At 44.1% G+C, this 24480-nt stretch overlaps 1 protein-coding gene across 3 annotated transcripts in view; it reads left to right on the top strand.

The window, feature by feature from the left end:
- Positions 1-24480, top strand: part of LOC140914239 (interleukin-1 receptor-like 2) — a 54668-nt gene that overhangs the window by 20779 nt on the left and 9409 nt on the right. For all 3 annotated transcript variants that reach the window (XM_073351618.1, XM_073351628.1, XM_073351637.1), the window contains 6 exons: positions 8402-8588; positions 10920-11082; positions 17289-17354; positions 21223-21346; positions 23419-23555; positions 24231-24374. In XM_073351618.1, the coding sequence (XP_073207719.1) occupies positions 8402-8588; positions 10920-11082; positions 17289-17354; positions 21223-21346; positions 23419-23555; positions 24231-24374 (821 nt within the window). The remainder of the gene's footprint in view (positions 1-8401; positions 8589-10919; positions 11083-17288; positions 17355-21222; positions 21347-23418; positions 23556-24230; positions 24375-24480) is intronic.

The following is a 24480-nucleotide window of genomic DNA, read 5'->3' as shown; positions in this document are numbered from 1 at the left end:
GCCAAGGTAGCCCAGGAGGGGTGGTGGAGGAGAGAAGCACCAGGAGGGGTGGTGGAGGAGGGAAGGACAAGGCCACACAGCACTTTAAAAGTTTAAAACTTATCGAATGCCAGCCTTCTGTTGCTTGGGCAATCCTCTGGGGTGGAGTGGCTGGGGGGCCAAAGGCCCCCCACCACGTTCTTGGGTGTCTGGGTAAGGAGGCTATGGAACTTGGGGAGGAGGGCGGTTGGTTACACAGGGGCTGTAGCGGCGGTCTGTGCTCCTGCTGCCTTTCCTGCAGCTCAACCATACGCTGGAGTATATTAGTTTGATCCTCCAGCAGCCTCAGCATTGAATCCTGCCTCCTCTCATCACGCTGCCGCCACCTGTCAGCTTCAGCCCCCTCTTCAGCCCACCACTTACTCTCTTCAGCCCGCCACCTCTCCTCCCGGTCATTTTGTGCTTTCCTGCACTCTGACGTTGTCTGCCTCCACACATTCGTCTGTGCTCTGTCAGTGTGGGAAGACAGCATGAGTTCAGAGAACATTTCATCACGAGTGCGGTTTTTTCACCTTCTAATCTTCGCTAGCCTCTGGGAAGGAGAAGATCCTTGAAACACACGCAGCTGGTGGAGAAAAAAAAAGGGACAGTGGTATTTAAAAAGACACAGTTTATAGAACAATGGGTACACTCTTTCATGGTAAACCTTACTGTTAACATTACATACATAGCACATGTGCTTTCGTGACAAGGTCGCATTTTGCCTCCCCCTTCCCTGTCGCTAACAGCAGGGAACATTTCTGTTCAGCCACAGGCAAATAGCCCAGCAGGAACGGGCACCTCTGAATGTCCCCTTAAGAAAAGCACCCTATTTCAACCAGGTGACCATGAATGATATCACTCTCCTGAGGATAACACAGAGAGATAAAGAACGGATGTTGTTTGAATGCCAGCAAACATACACTGCAATGCTTTGTTCTACAATGATTCCCGAGTAAGTGTTACTGGCCTGGAGTGGTAAAGTGTCCTACCATGGTGGATGGAATAAGGCTGTCCTCCCCAGAAACCTTTTGCAAAGGCTTTGGGAGTACATCTAGGAGAGCCGCAAATGCCAGGGCAAATTAATCATTAAATATGCTTGCTTTTAAACCATGTGTAGTATTTTAAAAGGTACACTCACCAGAGGTTCCTTTTCTGTCTGGCGGGGCCGGGAGGCAGCCTTGGGTGAGTTCGGGGGGTACTGGCTCCACGTCCAGGGTGAGAAACAGTTCCTGGCTGTCGGGAAAACCTGTTTCTCCGCTTGCTTGCTGTGAGCTATCCACAACCTCATCATCATCATCTTCCTCGTCCCAAAACCTGCTTCCTATTGCCTCCATCTCCATTGAAGGAGTCAAACAACACGGCTGGGGTAGTGGTGGCTGAACCCCCTAAAATGGGATGCAGCCGCTCATAGAAGTGGCATGTTTTGGGCTCTGATCCAGAGCAGCCGTTCGCCTCTCTGGTTTTCTGGTAGGCTTGCCTCAGCTCCTTAAGTTTCACGCAGCACTGCTTCGGGTCCCTGTTATGGCCTCTGTCCTTCATGCTTTGGGAGATTTTGACAAATGTTTAGGCATTTCGAAAACTGGAACGTAGTTCTGATAGCACAGATTCCTCTCCCCATACAGCGATCAGATCCCGTACCTCCCGTTCAGTCCATGCTGGAGCTCTTTTGCGATTCTGGGACTCCATCATGGTCACCTGTGCTGATGAGCTCTGCATGGTCACCTGCAGGTTGCCACGCTGGCCAAACAGGAAATTGAAATTCAAAAGTTCGCGGGCCTTTTCCTGTCTACCTGGCCAGTGCATCTGAGTTGAGAGTGCTGTCCAGAGCGGTCACAATGGAGCACTATGGGATAGCTCCCGGAGGCCAATACCGTCGAATTGTGTCCACAGTACCCCAAATTCGAGCCAGCAAGGCCGATTTAAGCGCTAATCCATTTGTCGGGGGTGGAGTAAGGAAATCGATTTTAAGAGCCCTTTAAGTCGAAAAAAAGGGCTTCGTCGTGTGGACGGGTGCATGGTTAAATCAATTTAACGCTGCTAAACTCAACCTCAACTCCTAGCCCTGGTCTAGACTAGGACTTTAGGTCGAATTTAGCAGCATTAAATCGATGTAAACCTGCACCTGTCCACACGATGAAGCCCTTTATTTCGACTTAAAGGGCTCTTAAAATCGATTTCCTTACTCCACCCCTGACAAATGGATTAGCCCTTAAATTGGCCTTGCTGGCTCGAATTTGGGGTACTGTGGACACAATTCGACGGTATTGGCCTCCGGGAGCTATCCCAGAGTGCTCCATTGAGACCGCTCTGGACAGCACTCTCAACTCAGATGCACTAGCCAGGTAGACAGGAAAAGAACCGCGAACTTTTGAATCTCATTTCCTGTTTGGCCAGCATGGCAACCTGCAGGTGACCATGCAGAGCTCATCAGCACAGGTGACCATGATGGAGTCCCAGAATCGCAAAAGAGCTCCAGCATGGACCGAACGGGAGGTACGGGATCTGATCGCTGTTTGGGGAGAGGAATCCGTGCTATCAGAACTCCGTTCCAGTTTTCGAAATGCCAAAACCTTTGTCAAAATCTCCCAAAGCATGAAGGACAGAGGCCATAACAGGGACCCGAAGCAGTGCCGCGTGAAACTGAAGGAGCTGAGGCAAGCCTACCAGAAAACCAGAGAGGCGAACAGCCACTCCGGGTCAGAGCCCCAAACATGCCGCTTCTATGATGAGCTGCATCCCATTTTAGGGGGTTCAGCCACCACTACCCCAGCCGTGTTGTTTGACTCCTTCAATGGAGATGGAGGCAATACGGAAGCAGGTTTTGGGGATGAAGAAGATGATGATGATGATGAGGTTGTAGATAGCTCACAGCAAGCAAGCGGAGAAACCGTTTTTCCCGACAGCCAGGAACTGTTTCTCACCCTGGACGTGGAGCCAGTACCACCCGAACCTACCCAAGGCTGCCTCCTGGACCCAGCAGGCGGAGAAGGGACCTCTGGTGAGTGTACCTTTTTAAATACTATACATGGTTTAAAAGCAAGCATGTGAAAGGATTACTTTGCCCTGGCATTCGCGGTTCTCCTAGATGTACTCCCAAAGCCTTTGCAAAAGGTTTCTGGGGAGGGCAGCCTTATTGCGTCCTTCATGGTAGGACACTTTACCACTCCAGGCCAGTAACATGTACTCGGGAATCACTGTAGAACAAAGCATTGCAGTGTATGTTTGCTGGCATTCAAACAACATCCGTTCTTTATCTCTCTGTGTTATCCTCAGGAGAGTGAGATATAATTCATGGTCACCTGGTTGAAATAGAGTGCTTTTCTTCAGGGGACACTCAGAGGAGCCCGTTCCTGCTCGGCTGTTTGCCTTTGGCTAAACAGAAATGTTCCCCGCTGTTAGCCACAGGGAGGGGGGAAGGCTGAGGGGGTAGCCACACGGTGGGGGGAGGCAAAATGCGACCTTGTAACGAAAGCATATGTGCTATGTATGTAATGTTAACAGCAAGGTTTACCCTGAAAGAGTGTAGCCACTGTTTTATAAAATGTGTCTTTTTAAATACCACTGTACCTTTTTTTTCTCCACCAGCTTCATGTGTTTCAATGATCACAGGATCTTCTCCTTCCCAGAGGCTAGTGAAGCTTAGAAGGAAAAAAAAACGCACTCGCGATGACATGTTCTCCGATCTCATGCTGTCCTCCCACACTGACAGAGCACAGACGAATGCGTGGAGGCAAATAATGTCAGAGTGCAGGAAAGCACAAAATGACCGGGAGGAGAGGTGGCGGGCTGAAGAGAGTAAGTGGTGGGCTGAAGAGAGGGCTGAAGCTCAAATGTGACAGCAGCGTGATGAGAGGAGGCAGGATTCAATGCTGAGGTTGCTGGAGGACCAAACCAGTATGCTCCAGTGTATGGTTGAGCTGCAGCAGAGGCAGCTGGAGCACAGACTGCCACTGCAGCCCCTGTGTAACCAACCGCCCTCCTCCCCAAGTTCCATAGCCTCGACACCCAGACGCCCAAGAATGCGGTGGGGGGGCCTCCAGCCAACCAGCCATTCCACCACAGAGGATTGCCCAAAAAAAAGAAGGCTGTCATTCAATAAATGTTAAAGTTGTAAACTTGTAAAGTGCTGTGTGGCATTTTCCTTCTCTCCTCCACCACCCCTACTGGGCTACCTTGGTAGTCATCCCCCTATTTGTGAGATGAATGAATAAAGAATGCATGAATGTGAAGCAACAATGACTTTATTGCCTCTGCAAGCGGTGATTGAAGGGAGGGGGGGCGGGTGGTTATGTTACAGGGAAGTAGAGTGAACCAAGGGGTGGGGGGTTTCATCAAGGAGAAACAAACAGAACTTTCACACCGTAGCCTGGCCAGTCATGAAACTGGTTTTCAAAGCTTCTCTGATGCGTACCACGCCCACCTGTGCTCTTCTAACCACCCTGGTGTCTGGCTGTCCGTAACCAGCAGCCAGGCGATTTGCCTCAACCTCCCACCCCGCCATAAACGTCTCCCCCTTACTCTCACAGATATTGTGGAGCACACAGCAAGCAGTAATAACAGTGGGAATATTGGTTTTGCTGAGGTCTAAGCGAGTCAGTAAACTGCGCCAGCGCGCCTTTAAACGTCCAAATGCACATTCTACCACCATTCTGCACTTGCTCAGCCTGTAGTTGAACAGCTCCTGACTACGGTCTAGGCTGCCTGTGTACGGCTTCATGAGCCATGGCATTAAGGGGTAGGCTGGGTCCCCAAGGATACATATAGGCATTTCAACATCCCCAAGGGTTATTTTCTGGTCTGGGAATAAAGTCCCTTCCTGCAGCTTTTGAAACAGACCAGAGTTCCTGAAGATGCGAGCGTCATGTACCTTTCCCGGCCATCCCACGTTGATGTTGGTGAAACGTCCCTTGTGATCCACCAGAGCTTGCAGCACTATTGAAAAGTACCCCTTGCGGTTTATGTACTCGGCGGCTTGGTGCTCCGGTGCCAAGATAGGGATATGGGTTCCGTCAATGGCCCCACCACAGTTCGGGAATCCCATTGCAGCAAAGCCATCCACTATGACCTGCACATTTCCCAGGGTCAATACCCTTGATATCAGCAGATCTTTGATTGCGTGGGCTACTTGCATCACAGCAGCCCCAACAGCAGATTTGCCCACTCCAAATTGATTCCCAACTGACCGGTAGCTGTCTGGCGTTGCAGCTTCCACAGGGCTATCGCCACTCGCTTCTCAACTGTGAGGGCTGCTCTCATCTTGGTATTCATGCGCCTCATGGCAGGGAAAGCAAGTCACAAAGTTCCATGAAAGTGCCCTTACGCATGCGAAAGTTTCGCAGCCACTGGGAATCGTCCCAGACCTGCAACACTATGCGGTCCCACCAGTCTGTGCTTGTTTCCCGAGCCCAGAATCGGCGTTCCACAGCATGAACCTGCCGCATTAGCACCATGATGCATGCATTGTCAGGGCCCATGCTTTCAGAGAAATCTGTGTCCATGTCCTGATCACTCACGTGACCGCGCTGACGTCGCCTCTCGCCCGGTATCACTTTGCCAGGTTCTGGTGCTGCATATACTGCTGGATAATGCGTGTGGTGTTTAATGTGCTCCTAATTGCCAAAGTGAGCTGAGCGGCCTCCATTCTTGCCTTGGTATGGCGTCCGCACAGAAAAAAGGCGCGGAATGATTGTCTGCCGTTGCTCTGACGCAGGGAGGGGCAACTGAGGACACGGCTTACAGGGTTGGCTTCAGGGAGCTAAAACCAAGAAAGGGGGTGTCTTTACATCAAGGAGTATTTCAGGCAGGACTTCACGGAGGGTTCCAATAAGAAATGGTGCACATAAGTTATTGTTCTTATTGGAACAAGGAGGTTAGCCTGGCCTCTGATTGATACATGGCTAGATTTACCTCGCTGCACCTTCTCTGTGAGTGACTGCAGTGTGACCTAGAGGAATGGGTCCCCTAGACAGGGGAGGAGGCAAATGTGTACAAAACAAATCTGGTCTATTTCTTGTTTTGATCCACTCCATCTATCTTTTACATCTTTGGCTGGCAGCAGACGGTGCAGAAGGATTGCATGCCATCCACATCTCATGGCTGCTCGGCAGAAGATGGTACAGTACGACTGCTAGCCATCCTCATCTCTTGCCTGCCTGGCAGAAAATGGTACAGTACAACTGCTAGCAATCCGTATCGCCTGCCTGCTCACCATAAGACTGTTCAATAGGACTGACTGCAGGACTAAAGAGAATGGCCTGGTCAAGTCACTCCAAATTTAGTCCCTGCGCCCATGTCTGTCCAGGCGCTCCCAGCTGACGTGGCCAGGAGCACTTCGGACACGATGAGGACGGCTACCAGTCATACTGCACCGTCTGCTGCCAGAAGGCAATGGGTTGCTGCTACTGTGTAGCAAAGCCGTACTGCGTCTGCCAGCACCCAGGAGACATAGGGTGACGGTTACCTGAGCGGGCTCCTTGCTTGCCGTGGTATGGCGTCTGCACAGGTAACTCAGGAAAAAAGGCACGAAACGATTGTCTGCCCTTGCTTTCACGGAGGGAGGGAGGGAACGGGGGCCTGACGATATGTACCCAGAACCACCCGCAACAATGTTTTAGCCCCATCAGAGTGCTCCATTGTGACTCCTCTGGACAGCACTCTCAGATGCACGATTGTTTGCTGTTGCTCTGACGCAGGGAGGGGCGACTGAGGACACGGCTTACAGGGTTGGCTTCAGGGAGCTAAAATCAACAAAGGGGGTGTCTTTACATCAAGGAGTATTTCAGGCAGGACTTCACGGAGGGTTCCAATAATGGTGCACCTAAGTTATTGTTCTTATTGGAACAAGGAGGTTAGCCTGGCCTCTGATTGATATATGGCTAGATTTACCTCGCTGCACCTTCTCTGTGAGTGACTGCAGTGTGCCTAGAAGAATGAGTCCCCTAGACGGGGGAGAGGGGGAAGCAAATGAATACAGAACAAATCTGGTCTATTTCTTGTTTTGATCCACTCCATCTATCTTTTACATCTTTGGCTGGCAGCAGACGGTGCAGAAGGACTGCATGCCATCCACATCTCATGGCCGCTCGGCAGAAGATGGTACAGTACGACTGCTAGCCATCCTCATCTCTTGCCTGCCCGGCAGAAGATGGTACAGTATGACTGCTAGCAATCCGTATCGCCTGCCTGCTCACCATAAGATGGTTCAATACGACTAACTGCAGGACTAAAGAGAATGGCCTGGTCAAGTCACTCCAAATTTAGTCCCTGCGCCCATGTCTGTCCAGGCGCTCCCAGCCGACGTGGCCAGGAGCACTTCGGACATGACGATGATGGCTACCAGTAGTACTGTACCGTCTGCTGCCACAAGGCAAGGGGTTGCTGCTACTGTGTAGCAATGCCATACCGCGTCTGCCAGCAATGGGTTGCTGCTACTGTGTAGCAAAGCCGTACTGCGTCTGCCAGCACCCAGGAGACATAGGGTGACGGTTACCTGAGCGGGCTCCATGCTTGCCGTGGTATGGCGTCTGCACAGGTAATTCAGGAAAAAAGGCGCAAAACGATTGTCTGCCCTTGCTTTCACGGAGGGAGGGAGGGAACGGGGGCCTGACAATATGTACCCAGAACCACCCGCGAGAATGTTTTAGCCCCATCAGGCATTGGGATCTCAACCCAGAATTCCAATGGGCAGCGGAGACTGCGGGAACTGTGGGATAGCTATCCACAGTGCAATGCTCCGGAAGTCGACTCTAGCCTCGGTACTGTGGAAGCACTCCGCCGAGTTAATGCACTTAGAGCATTTTCTGTGGGGACACACACACTCGAATATATAAAACCGATTTCTAAAAAACCAACTTCTATAAATTCGACCTTATTCCATAGTGTAGACATACCCCTAGTGTAGACCAAAGCTTGGAAGGGGGATTGGCAGAGCACCAGATTTGGAGGAGTGCAACGGCGAGCTTTACACCACATGTGTGTACATGCTGATCAGCATTCTGTGCAGTTTAGTTGCTCCTCAGGATCTGTCTCTTAATTTGTTCATAGTTTGTGGAATGTCATACCTGACCATGTTGTCTTCTCTTCTCTTTTTTTTTGTAATCGTATGGGCTTTGTGGATTATGGAATGAATGAAGGAATTGATGCTAGGGAAAGTAGAGCTGGCAGGGGGAGTGGGGTAGGAAATTCTTGTTACAGGATCCTCTGACAGTCGATGTGCTAGACAGCAATGGATTTGCTTCTGGGGGGAACTATGTTCCCAACTTTCCAGCCTGATGTTAAAGCTTCATTAGAACTGGCTAAAGAGAAAGGGTAGTAGGTATGAAAAGGATATAAGTATGAAAAATATTAGAACTGTAATTCACCTGCTTTATTTTCATTACAGGAATTTAACAAGCTGCAACAAAATATATTTCAATGTAATCGTTTTCAAAAATACTGCTGGTTTGTGTTTTAATGGGGATTTTTTCTATGCTCAAGAGATACCAGCATCATCAAATGAAAAGATTGTGTGTCCTCATCTAGACTATTTCAGAGATGAGAAAAATACTTTACCCATTCACTGGTATAAGGTATAAGACCATGTGGGGTCTGTCCCCTATTTCATTTTCAGCCACTGTTTTGTGTTTTAACTGATGTTTAGAATTGGTAATGGAGGGTGGGGAGAAAGAATAGATCATATGACTTTTTTTTCTGTGACATGGGATGTACATGTGAGGAGACTTGTGTGTCACGGTGAAATTACTATAATAAAGTGTAGATAAGCATGTCTATTTTAGCTGCCCACATGACACGCAAGGGGCCTATTGTTTTGAAGGTGATTTCATCTTCCCCTTCCCTCATATCGAACAAAAAAGGGGACCTTAACAACATATATACGTAGTTACATAGTAGGGTGATTGTGTTCTTGAAGAGGCTGGCCTGATGTGTAGCCAGACTTCAGTGTGAGTTGAGGATGCTGAGCCCATCGCAGCACTGAGTCCTGTCTTGGTAGACCCCTGTGGCTGTGCGGAGCTCACTGCAGAATCAGACCCTAAATGAGTACCTGCTATGCACAAATGACTAAAATTCTGCCTATGGTGTATTAGGAGGAAAATAGGGAAAAAAAACCCTCGGTGATGTTTTAGTTTTAACTGGGGCTGTCAAGTGATTAAAAAAGTTAATTGTGATTTAATCACATTGTTAATCAAAGAATAACATTTATTTAAATATTTTTGGATGTTTTCTACATTTTCAAATATATTGATTTTAATTACACAGAATACAAAGTGTACAGTGCTCACTTTATATTTTTTATTACAAATGTTTGCACTGTAAAAACCAAAAGAAATAGTATTTTTCAATTCACCTAATACAAGTACTGTAGTGCAATCTCTTTATCTTGAAAGTTGAACTTACAAATGTAGATTTTTTTTGTTACACAACTGCACTCAAAAACAAAACAAATGTAAAACTTCAAAGCCTACAAGTCCACTCAGTTCTACTTCTTATTCAGCCAATCGCTAAGACAAACAAGTTTGTTTACACTTACAGGAGATAATGCTGCCCTTTTCTTATTTACAATGTTACCAGAAAGTGAGAACAGACATTTATTTGCATGGCAGTTTTGTAGCTGGCATTGCAAGGTATTTACGTGCCAGATGTGCTAAAGAGTCATAGTCCCTTCATACTTCAACCACCATTCCAGGGGACATGCGTCCATGCTGATGACTGGTTCTGCTTGATAACAATCCAAAGCAGTGTGGACCGATGTATGTTCATTTTCATTGTCTGAGTCAGATGCCTCCAGCAGAAGGTTTATTTTTCCTTTTTGGTGGTTTGGGTTTTGTAGTTTCCGCATCGGAGTGTTGCTCTTTTAAAACTTCTGAAAGCACTTCTGATTCTTAAACCTTGGGTTGAGTGCTGTAGCTATCTTTAGAAGTATCACATTGGTACCTTCTTTGCATTTTGTCAAATCTGCAGTGAAAGTGTTCTTAAAATGAACAACATGTTCTGGGTCATCATCCGAGACTGCTATAACGTGAAATATGTGCAGAATGCATGTAAAACAGAGCAGGAGACATACAGTTCTCCCCACAAGGAGTTCAGTCACAAATTTAATTAACCACATTATTATTTTTAATGAGCATCATCAGCATAGAAGCAGTCCTCTGGAATGGTGGCTGAAACATGAAGGGACATACAAATGTTTAGAGTATCTGGCACGTAAATATCTTGCAATGCTGGCTACAAAAGTGCCATGCAAATAAATATCTGTTCTCAATTTCTGGTAACATTGTAAATAAGAAGAGGGCAGCATTATCTCCTGTAAGTGTAAACAATCTTGTTTGTCTTAGCAATTGGCTGAACAAGAAGTAGGACTGAGTGGACTTGTAGACTTTGAAGTTTTACATTTGTTTAGTTTTTGAGTGCAGTTGTGTAACAAAAAAATCTACATTTGTAAGTTCAACTTTCATGACAAAGAGATTACACTATGTACTTGTTTGAGGTGAACTGAAAAATACTATTTCTTTTGTTGATAATTTTTACGATGCAAATATTTGTAATAAAAATAATATACACTTTGATTTCAATTACAACACAGAATACAATATATATGAAAATGTAGAGAAACATCCAAAATATTTAATAAATTTTAATTGGTAGTCTATTGTTTAACAGTGCAATTAAAACTGCAATTGTGATTAATTTTTTTAATCTCGATTAATTTTTTTGAGTTAATTGCATGAGTTAACTGTGATTAATCGAAAACCCTAGTTTCAACATAAAATTCATATTGAACCTAACTGGTGAAATTACCTTGCCCCATTCCATGGGAAGGAATATTTGAATTGGATATTTTTGGAGTACTGTATTCTTATTCTCTGTCTGTGATTTAACAGAGCACTTTCTGTTGTGTTTAGGAATGTAATCTGATTGACAATGAAAGATTTCTAAATTGGAATGATGATCTCATAATAATTAGTGCGAATGTAAATGATTCAGGAAATTACGTATGCAAAATGACATATAATTATATGGGAAAAGAATATAATATTTCACGAAACATTTATGTAACTGTTATAGGTAAGTCTTGTTTTTATTCTTCAGTGCATTTGTAGAGTTCAATGTTACTTTTTTTTGCAAATCCAGAAGTTTTGGTCAATTCATCGGTTAGTGTGAATTCAAAGGAATACCAAATTTGACCACTAAGATAATCGTTTGTTAGTAATTCTTATATAACTTTAAGGGAGAGCTAGAAGACTGAAAAACACTATTAATATTATTTTTGTTTGTTTGTATTACAATAAAATAAATAGAGACTCCAGTCAGGATTTAGGGTCCAGTTGTGTTAGGAGCTGTACAAACACACAGGAAAACACAGGCCTTGTCTGGATTAGTTTACAATATAAGGGCCTGTTCTAAACTGGGGATGGATGTACTGGTGTAACAGCACTGGTACTATATATGGAAGGTTTCAGAGTAGCAGCCGTGTTAGTCTGTATTCGCAAAAAGAAAAGGAGGACTTGTGGCACCTTAGAGACTAACCAATTTATTTGAGCATAAGCTTTCGTGAGCTACAGCTTACTTCATCGGGTGCATCCATGATGATACATAGGATGCATCCGATGAAGTGAGCTGTAGCTCACGAAAGCTTATGCTCAAATAAATTGGTTAGTCTCTAAGGTGCCACAAGTCCTCCTTTTCTTTTTATATATTGAAGCAAACTCCAGGGGGAATGCACTTCCCTGATGTAAAATGAGGCTTGCACTAGTGTGACTTCCCATGATTTGAAACTGGGAGCATTTGTATTGGTGCACGGCACTAATGCAAACCCCCCAGCGCAAGCTATTTTACACTGGTAAAGTGCATCTACGCTGAGGGCTTGCATCAGTGCAGCTGCACCAGTACGAATACTCTCAACACAGACAGGTCCTGATTTTAAGACCGGATGTGACAGTTGGGTTTAAGAAACAGTTGGAGGAAGGAAAATTGCAACAGGGATAAGATCTGGTGGTCTAGCTAGTGCTCAATTTGATTGGCTAAATAATCCCCAGCTGAGGAGAGGAAAAGACTCTAAAGCCATCTTCCCACTCCCTTGATTCTGGGGATGAAAAAGCCCCTGTCCCAGGTGACCACTCCACCATGTACTCTGGCCCCACCTTTCCCTTGCCCAGGTGCTGCCCGCACAGAGTAAGGTGGGAGTGCATGGTGCAGAGTTAGCTTTGCCAGTTTTATACCAGGGCAATTTCTAACTGCTCTTTAAGAGCAGATTTTGGGCTGCCTTGGCCCTCAAAGCAGCACGAATGACCAAGATAGCAGCTGAAGATCTGGCCGGATGAGTTAGATTCATTTTTCTGTATGATCCCCTTTTCCTACTTTGCTGATTTGTGTTTTTATTTTTCCCCTTCTTAAAATTAAATACATCTTTATTCTTGTTCTTAAAACCTATTTTTGTAGCCATTACCTTTTCCACATTCTTAAAGTACTGTATTCACTGCACTTGACAGTTTTTCTAATAGTATTTAAACTGCTGCTTTCTCCAGTGTTTTCATGAGGTTATTTTTAATAATCACCACCTTTGTTTATTTACCCCTACATTTTTAAAGCTACTGCCTTTACTTATTTTGTATATTAATTTAAATAAAAAACCATAGTCAAAGTAACTCATCCTGTTACTTGGCTACTTCTCGTCCACTGCCCCTGCCAGTCACTGCTGTTTCCTAGTCAACAAAGTGTCTTTTAGGAGCACAGAATAGCCGCAGCCAATAAAAGCAGTAAGCACTGAAAGTCAGTGATTGCTGCTTGAAACCTGAATGTCCCAGGGTGTTAGCCGACGGCCAAGGATGTTTGGTGAGGTGCCAGCTATGCCCGTTTATACCATCCGTGACTTTAACCGCTAGGACGCACTGTCCCTTCGCGGCAGGCAGCCCGGGCTAGGCTGACGGATGCCCCAAGGTCCTAAACACCCGTGACTTTAACTGGTAGAGCTCAGAGCTCCTTCGCAGCGGGCAGTCAATACTGACTGACAGGTGCCCCAATGGCAGCACTAAGAGCCTCTCCACACCCGTGACTTTAACTGCTAGAGCTCAGAGCTCCTTCGCAGCGGGCAGCCAGGATTGACTGACAGGTGCCCCAAGAGTTTGCCCCGTGGAGGCGGCACAACTCAACGCTAGGCTCTTAGTACTCTCACCTAATGGCCAGGCTTTAGAGCCAAAACGGCTGAGGTTCTTTAATTGTGTTGGCTGCTTTACAGTAAACCAGAGAAAACAAGTCAGGCTTATGCATAAATGGTTACCAAAATTTATTAAGCTAGATTCTAATCATGTGGTTACAAAATTGCTAGTGCCTACTTATTTAAATGTAGAGATGTTACACACACAAACAAGTTACAAAACTGAAGCCACAATCCCAAAGAAAGAAAACAAAGTATAGAGCTCTATTTCAAAATATGTGTACACTAAAGATAGGAGATCAGGTGTGGGTGCTTCTTACCCTCCTTGCATCTCTCAATTCCAGCGGTGCCAAGCCAGGATCGGTCACTCAATTCCGCGGAAAGACGAATAAGGGACAAGGCGTAGGGACCCTCTTAGCTGCAGAAGCCTTGGGAGGCTGTCACTTATCTGACCAGCAGATAGATAGTGAAAAGCACTCAAAAATCATGGTGCTGTAGGTCCCCTACTTATACCTCTGTACTCCTTTATTCTCTTTCTCCTTTCTTATGCCAAATTGAGGCTGGTCTGTCTGGGTGACACCAGCTTTCGCAAGAGTAGTTTACACTTGCAAGGGAGAGAAACAATAAGTGTCGACTACTGGACATTTCTTTTATCAGGGTAAATATTTTCCCACCTAGGGTGTTGGTGTGTGTGCATCACGCTATTTAGTAGGGGCTAAGAGCCATGTCTGTCACAGGGCCTCTGCCTGCTGTGAGCTTAATCCTTGTATCTGTTCCCAGCGGCACATTGTAGCAGCACACCTGTGCTTTCACAGCTTCAAAGGCTGTGCTGGAATATATGTTAAGTGCCCTGTTTTGGCTTCCTCCTGTGTTTCCAGCAATGCTGGTCTGAGGGGGGGGCTGGCTGTCTGGCTACACAGGGAAGTAGAGGAACATGGTAAGGAGCAGGGATGTTGGAGGGACTATGCTGTGGATCAGGATGAAGGGGGAAGTGTATAGGGGCAGCCGGGGCATGGGGAGGGATGGGGGTGCTAAAGGGACATTGGAAGAGGAGTGCAGCTCTGTGGGTGGCTGGGGAGGGGGTGAAAGTTGGTTGGGAGAAGATGAGTATGAGAGATACTAGGTCTCTGCAGAGGGACATAATATATGTCAGCCGATAGTTACCCATGTGAATAACTCAGTGTTGACACATGTTAAAAATACACCTAGAAAGTTCCACACACAACACTTAATTAACTTTAAATTAAGGTTACCAGACTGTGCATCCGATCAACTCAAACTGCAAAAAAACAAAGAAACAAGCAGTTAGGACATTCAACCCCATATGCTCCAGTCATCAGTTGCCCTTCTGAACCTCAGCTACCTCTCTCCACCCTCACTCTGACCAATCAATGTGCATCCTTAATTCCAACCATAAATATAATGCACCATCACATGCAGATCTCAGTTTTGTAATTTCTATATAAAAATGACCGTCAGATTTAGAACAGTCATTAACACAGATCACCAACTCACATCGCTGTTCCTAAACATTATAGACAACTAATCTCACAGCCATCTTTGGCAATTTGATTCTCTCCTTTACTTCCTTACACATATCATTGCAGAGCCACACTAGAGCTACATGGAATGTAACATCTGAAAGCCACAGACAGTAACTCTGTATTAATCATCAAAACATCTGAACTTACAGGGATGAAGTTGAGGCTGCACATTGGTTCAAGGTGGAGATACGTGGCGTGTGAAAGGGAGGCTGAGAAGGGGAACTTATGAGTGGAATGTGAACTGGGTGTTTAAATGACTTAATAGCTTATTTCCTCTGGGTTTTTTTTAATGGTCAGAGTTGGTGAGAGATGCAGTCTAGCAACCTTAACTTGCTGTATTTGGTGTTTTTTCTTCTTAATATCCCCAGCTCAGGGAGTTATGAGAATGTGAGAATCTCTGCTTTTTGCACAAAAGTATGTTTCTAACACTCATGAATGCAGAGAAGAACATGAAGATGCGACCCTAATGCACCCTGAAGGTTGCCAAACCAGAAGGCAAATAAAAAGTACTCAAAATTTCTTTTTTTTTTTTTTTAAAAAATATCATTTTTAAGCCAATCTCTCAGTTATTTTGGTGCATTGCTTTTGAACACTTGGGTTGACAATTTGGTAAGACTGAGTTTACTTAATCCTTGGGGGGGGGGGAAATATGTATAATAATGCTACTATTTGTAAAGCATTCTGGGATCCTTCAGGGCACAAAAAGACATGTAGTTACATGTGAAATAGTGAAGAGGGACATAATATGTGTCAGCTGATAGCTTTCCATGTGAATAGAGTCCTCTTATTAGCAGCCCCTCTGTTTTCAGCAAAAAGTTGCTGCTGTTAGACAATTGCCAGTAAGTGGAAGGAGGTTTGCAGGGCTGCAGCCAGGGATGGAAGCGCTGGTACGTGCTGATCCTGGGCCCCAGAATAGGCCGCAGGTAGGGCAGCCGTGGGGAAGAGGGCTGCTGCCTGGATGCTGGGGCTTTCCATAGGAAGCGAGGGCACTGGGGGCCTGACCGGTACCTCTCTGTGAGCTCTCCAGGCTGCATCCTGCCCTGGCACTGGGGGCCCAGGCTCAGCACATCCCAGCATCCCCATAAGCCGTGGAAAGCCCTGGCTGCAGCCAGATGTGCAGGACTGCAGCCAGGGAAGGAAGCACTGGGGGATGCTGAGCCTGGTCCCCTTGTTTCAGGACAAAACACAGCCTGGAGAACGCAGGGAGAGGTGCCATGCAGTGCTTGGTGCCATGCCCAGTGCTTCCTTCCCTCTCTGCAGCCCTAGAGGGAAGCTCTTGGACATACTGAGCACTAGCTGCAGACAGGTTTGTGAGGCTTCCACTCACAAAGACAGGATAGTGGGTCATTGGATGGACTGTTGGTCTGATGCAGTGTGGCCATTCTTATATTCTTCGGCAGTCTGGAAGGAGGCACTGGGACAGACCGAGCACCAGCCGCCGGTAGGTTGAGGGCCTACAGCTGGGGAAGACACATCCCAGTCCTTCCGACCGTGGCTGCAAACCTTCCTGCAGCTGTGGCTTTCCACAAAAACTGTTTTCAGTAGCTGATGTGCCTGTTGCCAGTATACAGACCAATTAACAAAATGTTTCTGCTAACCAAAAGTGGTTGTTCTCCAGGTTGTTACTAAGCAGTGTCTACTGTACTGTTATTCACACCTGGAGCACTATAGCCATAATTGTAATGCTAAAGTGAATTATAATTAACTAATGCTTTGTGGAGCCACTCTGGTCCAGGAGCTGTAGCGCTGGATTGGGTCTTCAGAGACCTGGGTTCTAATCCTGCCGCTGCTTGGCTTGGGGCAAGTTGCTTCACTTCTGTTCCTCTCTCTGCCCTATACCTGTCTTGTCTGTTTAGATCATAGAGTCTTTAGAGGAAAGGATTGTCTCTTACTATGTGCCTGTACAGTGTCTGACATGCTGGGGCCTGTGGGAATAATAAATGTGATGGAGTGGCATAGTTTAAAGGTTTTATTAGTATAAGTTTGGGCTGACCCTGTCATCCATCACAAATTAAGCACAACTGTTTGACAAGAAAACTGTTCTGATTTTTCTACAAAACTGATATTTTTAAGGTATTTGCAAGTATTTCTGGTATTTAACTTGATGTAGTTAATCTTTTTTTTTGGGGGGGGGGGGCGGGAAGGTGGTCTGGATTAAGTAGAGAACTGTTATCCTGGACACTACAAATAAGGATGGAGCGGGGAGAGTGAAGGGTTGTTGATATTTTGGGATACTGTAACTGTTAATGTGTTTTACCTCTTCCCCTGGTTTTCTCGGTCTGTTTGTTGTTTTATGGAAGTTCTTCAGAAAGAAAAGAACAAGCAAACGCAAAACAAACATATAGAAACATACTTTCTGAAAAAGTTTGAGGTTCTTTTCATTGCAAAGGAACAGTAAGGGCTACAGGCAAAAGTTTTGTGTTCTTGTTTTGCAGTTCATCTATAAACCACTCCTGCTTGTTAGTGGTATTTCTAAACTAGTGCTGTACAAAATATCCTTGCCATTACTTTTGATTATTTCTGATAAAATTTTGTATTTATGCATGTGCTTTTGTTTTTTTTTAAATTTTTAGAGACCCCACTGAAGAAGAAAACTGAAATTCTTTATCCAAGAAACAATACAATTGAAGTGGAACTTGGTAAGAAATGGGCTCATCGCACATTATAAAAATTGAGAGTCTTTTGTCTCATTGTCAATTCATAACCCCTTTATTATGGTCCTCAGACTTCTTGAGTCTGGGAAACCTTTCCTGTATTTTCCCAAAATTCATTGAACCTCCATTTACATTATTATTATTTTATTATTATTTTTTAAAGGGGATAAAGGGGTGGTTCCTCATCTATCTCCTGTCAATCATCTTGGGATTCCTAAAAAGGCTGAGGCTCCGGCTGGACTTCTTACATGGCTGAAGTAGCAGCTGCAAAGTGGTCGATTTGATATCTTTTGACCATCCTACATAAATATTGAGTAACTTGCAGTGAAGAGGGTAAAGGGGAGGTTCAGAAAAGGGCAATGAGAAAAATTAGGGATGGGGAAAAATTCTTAGTGAAGCAAGATTGAATAGATTTTGATTGTTTACCTTAGAAAGGAGATGAACAAGAGGGGACTTGATAGACGTCTTCCCCACAAGCAAATGAAACCCCACCCTGCTCCAAGCAGAATTTTGATTCCAAAAAGGGAAAAGTGCCAGAGACTGCATGGTCTGCTTGGGACTGTACTACTGCTATTGATTTCGTGTGGAAGATGTTCAGATGCCATGTTGAGGGGCAGCAATATAAAACCCGAAGACAGATAAAAGTATATACAATAATAAATTATATCGAAGGTAGTAGCTTCTGCCCTTCTCGTCTCCTAACACAATGAGAAGTCTTTCAATTAAAGTAAAAAAGTGGCAGATGCGAAACTAAGTGCTTTTGGCACAACATGTAATTAGATTGTAGAACTTGCTGTCACAGGAAGTCTTTGAGCCCCAAATTTAGCAAGGTTCAAAAACTGTTTTGGATGTTGATAGAGAGAGCCACACTTTTTACAGTTAATGATATGATTAAGAAGAATAGCCACACTTTTTTACAGTTCATGATATGATTTATTTTGGACAGGATATTAAACCCCATGCTTCAGGGCTTTAGCCCATGTCTAACTATTAGAGATCAGGATGAGACCCAGTGTGGAGGGCAGCTTATTTCACATCTTCCTACCACAGGGTTCTTATACTTCCCTCTGAAGCATCTGGCACTAACTTTTGTCAGAGGTAGAGCACTGTACTAGATGGACCTCAGATCTGATCCAATGTGGCAATTCCTATGTTCTTAAATACTTTCTAATGAATTGGGGTGGGGGGATCTATGTCCCTTTCCCAAATGCCAGGGGCTCCCACCCTGATTCAGTGTTTCATGTTTCACCTTCCAAGGCTTGCCTTTAAAAGGGACTTGAAAAGGGGGCTGGGGAGAAAGGGTAAGTGATGTTTTTCCTGCTTTGAGAAGTCTAAACAAATCCCGGTAATATGTTTTCAAATTTAAAAATAAAAACCCGATAGAAGCTGGGACTGGACTTGATAATTGTCCAGCTCTGTTCTCTTCCTCTGAAGCATCTGTTGCTGGCCACTTTTGGAAGACAGGATACTGGGTTAGATGGACCATAGGTCTGATCCATTATGGCCATTCTTATGTTCTTAACCAAACCTGCATTTTTGTATCTTTTTAGACTGTCCAGTCGTGTCTTTCCTGTCTCTGTGTGTGTGCGTGCGGGGGGGAGGGGAATAGGAAAGAATGGAATGGGATTCGGAACCAGATTCGCTTGCAGACTGAGATGTGCGTTGTGATCTTTCTCAGCCCTTAAGTGAAGAGCTGGGGAATGTCGAAGCTTTAACAGATTTTTTTTTCCCATTAGATCTTCAAATCTTTATAGGATGTTTTACTTAAATAGATGTTAACAAAAACAAACATAACAGAGTTTTAAACAGCCTGGATAAATGCCACTCCTTTCAGGCCCTGATCCTACAAACACTTATTCACATGAGTAACTTCACACATGTTTTTACTGGATTGGGCCTTAATCAAATTTCCCATGCTTGTATTTGGAATATCATAATTCTACCAGTTTTCCAATTGTTCGTAGAGTCAGGGAAAATAAAGCAGGCAAGACTTGAATTTCTAATGTTTAAGGGTTTTCCCCCCCTTTTCTTTAAACAAACCCTCACTTCATGTCACCTTTGTCTGTTGAAAAGAAACAACAAAGGCACAAATCTATGTGTTTTCCTTTGTGGGTCACCTTTAATCCTAGAAATGGAAAAAAATGAAATGCTTATCACAAATAAAATTCAAGCAAAAATTGTATAATTAACAACAACAAAAAAAAAGTCACTGCTTTTGTTGCTTCATGTCCTGTATGCTGTTTGGCTTATGAATTCTTTAGGGCAAGACCCTTTACTCCTGAGGCAGTTGTGCGCCGCTGTACATGCTCAGAATTCATGTTCCGTGCAGAGTTTTTTCCCCGCAGTAAATACATTCTGCCCAAGAAGTGCTGCAGTTCTGCCTTTTGCCTACAAGAGGCCGTTGTGGCACCAGAACAGCTGGCTGACTGGCATTAACAGCTAGCAGTCAGCTGTGTTCATTACAGCAGCCTGCTGGTGGAGCCAGAGTGGGGCATATGGGGTTGCTGGGAGGGTCATGGACTGGGGTCCAGAAGGGCTAATGGGGAGCACAGGCTGGGACTTGGGTTCAGGAGCTAGTTGGCTGACAGCATTGAGCCAGGGCCTGAATGGGAAGGGGCTCCAGCGCCATATGATGATGGGGGATAGGAGGGCTATATGGGGATGGGGGTAGATGTGCCTTACTGAAGGGGAGAGACTTGGGGTCAGCCAGGGTCTGCATGGGAGAGGTTCCCCAACTCCCTAAGAATCCCCCCACCCAAAGAAACTGTTCCATACTTTTCCCACCCACACCCAACAACCCTACGAGTTCAATCCAAGGCTCCTTTCTGCTCCCTCATCTCCTCTGTTACCCTCGACTCCCCCAAGTCTTTGCACTGCTTCTGTGGGGTGCAGAAATACAGTTCTGTGTTGTAGTTTAAATGAATTGCTCAAAGTTCTGTATTAATATGCCTATTAAGGAATCTATTTGTCAAAAAAAAAATTTTCCTGAATCTTTTTTTTTTTTGTTTTGTTATCTGTATTGTTACAGACATACTTGCTGACAGGTATTTTGAAATAAATTACCAAAAATAATTGCAACTGGTGTGTTTATACTGTGTTATTTTGACAAATAAAATGTTCAGAATTTTGCAGAATTTTAAAATATCGTGTACAGAATTTTTAGGTTCAGAATTCCCCCAGGAGTAGCCCTTGTCTTCATACTTTTGTGAAAAAGCTTTTAGTTCTCTTTTGGTGCTATACCATCCATAATAAAAAGTGGTTCTGGAATTCTACTTTCAACAAATATGATGTTTTGTCTTCTACAATAAGAGTCTGTCCAGCACACTTCAAGAAAATGTTTGCAGGATAAAGAGCAACTGATTTTGTCCTAGTGATCTGCTGATCTGGACCAAATGTAAAAAATGACAAGGGTTGTGATATATTTAAACCTCTCCTAATTGTTGTGGATGGAAGAGTTTTGTATTCGTTCTTTTATGAATTTTCTACTTTGACCTTTTCAAGCTTCGCACTGAAGCCATAAACCTGAGAGAACATTATTTCATCCATAGATGTGTCAAATTTAAGAAGCAATTATGGTCATTTTGTTCAAAATAGAATTAACATATTTATTCTCTGGAGGGATTAATTTACTGGGCTCTTTATAATTTGCTAGGTTAGCGCTTGTAAAACAGCTGATGGTCTGACAAGGGATCTTCATAATTCTGCAAACTCCCTCCTTCGTTCTGTCAGATTACTCTTTAGATGTTTACTGGCGTTGGTTGCTAATGTTTCCCATGTTCCTTTACATGAGTGGATCTCATGACTTTGCAGAGTAAACGATATCTCATGGCCATTTTCTAATGCTATTTTTCAGGGTCCAGTGTTATCGTGGACTGCAACGTATCAAGTTTTAAAGATAGCTCAGTTGGTATATCCTGGAAAGTCAATAATACTTTAGTCAATTTTTTGTTTATGGGGAGAGTTCAAGAGGGAAATCAGTAAGTATACTTGCATATAAAAATGCATATCAGTTGATCACTGACTGCAATGTATGACAATACCCTTAGTGTTTGTAATGCCTTTCTTTGCTTCCCAGGAGGGATCCTAATTCTGTGTTTCTTAGAGACCAATTTGGACAACTAGTATCCTACTAAACTTCAATGGAGTCTAGGAGAAAAAATAACATGGATACTTCGGAACATATTGCTTTACAAAAAAATCTGTTCACTGGGCAAGGCACCACTCAGGGGCTATAACCCCCAAGCATCACCAGTCTGCATTGGTTCTCCCCCTTCCCCCAAAGAAAAATATTCCTGAAAATTAAGCGTATGAGCTACTGAAGCAAATCTGTCCAACAGCTGCATATGGAAACCTCATGTGCTTTTTAGAAAGTAGAATACTAGCAGTTTTGCCAACCCTGATAGGTCAAAAATCATGAGTTAGGTTCTCCAAAATAGCAAAATTGTCTCAAAAAATCATGAGATTTATAAACATAGATTTGGGGTTCTTTCTATTTGCCTTTTGGTTTTTGGGGTGCACTTGGGTCAGATTTTTAAGCTTTTCTCTTCAACTATGAGGGCTAGAAATGTTTTCTTTTTAAATGAAGACTGAGATTCTCAAGAAATTATTCAGTTACATGAGCTGAGGCTTTCAGAAAAATGCCAAATATCATGAGACTTTGTAATAAAATCGTAGAAATTATAGGGTAGGGAAGGGACCTTGAGAGGTCATCTAGTGCAGCCCCCCTTGCTGATGGAGGACCTAGATCAGTGGTGGGCAGCCTGCGGGCCACACGAGGCCCATCAGGGTAAACCGCTGGTGGGCTGCCAGACAGTTTGCTTACATTTGCACGGCCACCTGCAGCTCCCAGTGGCTGCGGTTTGCTGTTCCTGGCCAACAGGAGGTGCGGGTGGCTGTGCAAACGTAAATAATCTATCTGGTGGCCTGCCAGCGGGATTACCCTGACAGGCCACATGCGGTCCGCAGGTTGCCCACCACTAACCTAGACCATCCCAGACAGGTGTTTGTCTAATCTGTTGTTAACATCCTCCAATGATGGGGATTCCACAACCTCCCTTGGTACTCTATTCCAGTACTTACCTAATATACAAATAGAAGGTTTTCCTACTATCTAACCTCAATCTCCTTTGCTGAAGATTAAGCCAATTACTACCTATCGTAGCTTCAGCGGGCAAGGGGTACAATTGCTCAGCATCCCCTTTGTAACAGCCCTGACTGTGTTTTGAAGACTGCTACCAGATCCCACCTCAGTCTTACTTTCTCAAGACTAAACATATCCCGGTGTTTTTTTAACCTTTCTTCATCGGCCGTGTTTTCTAAACCTTTTATTGTTTTTTGTGGGCTTTCTTCAAATTGTCCACATCTTTCTCAAAGTGTGGCTCCCCAAACTGGATACAGTATTCCAGCTGAGGCCTCCCCAGTGCCAAGTAGAGTGGAACAATTAGCTCCTGTCACTTACATACAACACTCGTGTTGATGCACCCTGGAATATTAGCCTTTTTTGCAACTGCATCACATTGTTGGCTCATACTCAATTATGTTTACTGCTTTCCCTTTATCCACTTTGTCAGTAACCTTGTCAAAGAAGGAAATTAGGTTGGTTTGGTGTGGTTTGTTCTTGACAAATCCAAGTTGGCTATTACTTATCACTGTCTTATCCTCTATATGCTTACAAATCGATTGTTTGAAATATTAGAGTTGGCAGCACTGTCATAGAATTGCCTCATGTCTTTCTCACTGGGCAATGATAGCATGAATAAGATTCTTACATGTATGTAAATCTAGTCTATTTTGATTGAGAGCTCCTAGTGCTATCTCATTATGTGTCTACACATGAGGCCATGCTCTTGACTGGAGCTGCGAGGTACATCTATAATTCAGATAATTTATAATCATAGACTCCAGATATCTGTCTGTTTTGAAAAGATTCAGGCACATTTCAGACATGTCTGAAGATAAAATATAACCATTGTCCTGTTTTGTTTTCAAATGAAGAAACCTGCCTAATGCCACTTTTATTATTTTAATTATTCACTACCTTTTTGGATAGAGAAGATTCTTTTCCCGATGGGTACTTATTCTCTACAGTGACACTCAGCATCACAGAAGTGAAGCAGGAGGATTATGGACGTCAGTTTGTGTGTCATGCCGGTGAAGTTGCAGCCTACATTGCATTAAGACAGTCAGGTCAGGCCTTCAGTCTTAATAATGTTCTGAACTGCTCTTGTAGTCAGGACTTAATTTAAAAAAGAGATGAGGGGAACACTTTGAAAAGGGACAGACAAAGGGTGTGTGAAAATTTGGGATAATGGGCAGGAAAGAGGCTATAAAATCATTGTAAATCGTGGAGTAGCTTAATTAATGTCAAAGGAGTTACTATAGATTTACTGATCGGATTATTCACCAAAACATCAGCAGTAAGGCAGATGGAGTAGAATACATAAGGAAAAGCAAATTCTGAATTTGCACCAGACATCTGGTTCTGAAAGTGGTGCTTCTCCAGCCAGAGAACCAAGCGTTCTGTGTTTCCATGTGTCCAGTCAAGACAGCATAAATTTCAAGTATTGAATACCTTCAATGAACTGCTTACAAACAAGCTGTAGAACTAGAATTATTTGTCATCAATTATTTGGAATAATGAATACATTCAAGAAAATCACAATCAGTTTGCAGATAATTCATGAACAGAAAAAGAGGAGAGAGATGTCAGATTTTTGTTATCAATTATTCACAGTTATAACTGTCTTTAGGCAGCTTAAAAGGGCTCTAATTTCAGAATTCTACACAATTTTGTTTGAATGTTCCTAACTTGACCAGTGCTACCACTTCAATATATTACATATTTTTCCTTTGCTGATGTAGTTCGAAATTTTCAAGGATACTTGACTGGAGGACTCCTTGCACCAGTGTTTGTAATAGTTGTTGTCATATTAATCTACAAGTATTTCAAGGTTGACATTGTGCTCTGGTATCGAAAATCCTGTCGTCCTTTTCTGAGTAAAGAAGGTAGGTGTGTATAGCCATGTAGCTAATGTACATGGCATAGAATCCCAGGATTCATTAAGAATTCTTAAGTGAATAAGAAGCTATATTTATTTTGTGTAGCCTTTTT

This window comes from Lepidochelys kempii, chromosome 1, assembly GCF_965140265.1.
Source record: "Lepidochelys kempii isolate rLepKem1 chromosome 1, rLepKem1.hap2, whole genome shotgun sequence".
In the NCBI taxonomy this organism is placed as follows: Eukaryota; Metazoa; Chordata; order Testudines; family Cheloniidae; genus Lepidochelys; species Lepidochelys kempii.
This window is presented reverse-complemented; position numbering and strand designations above follow the sequence as displayed.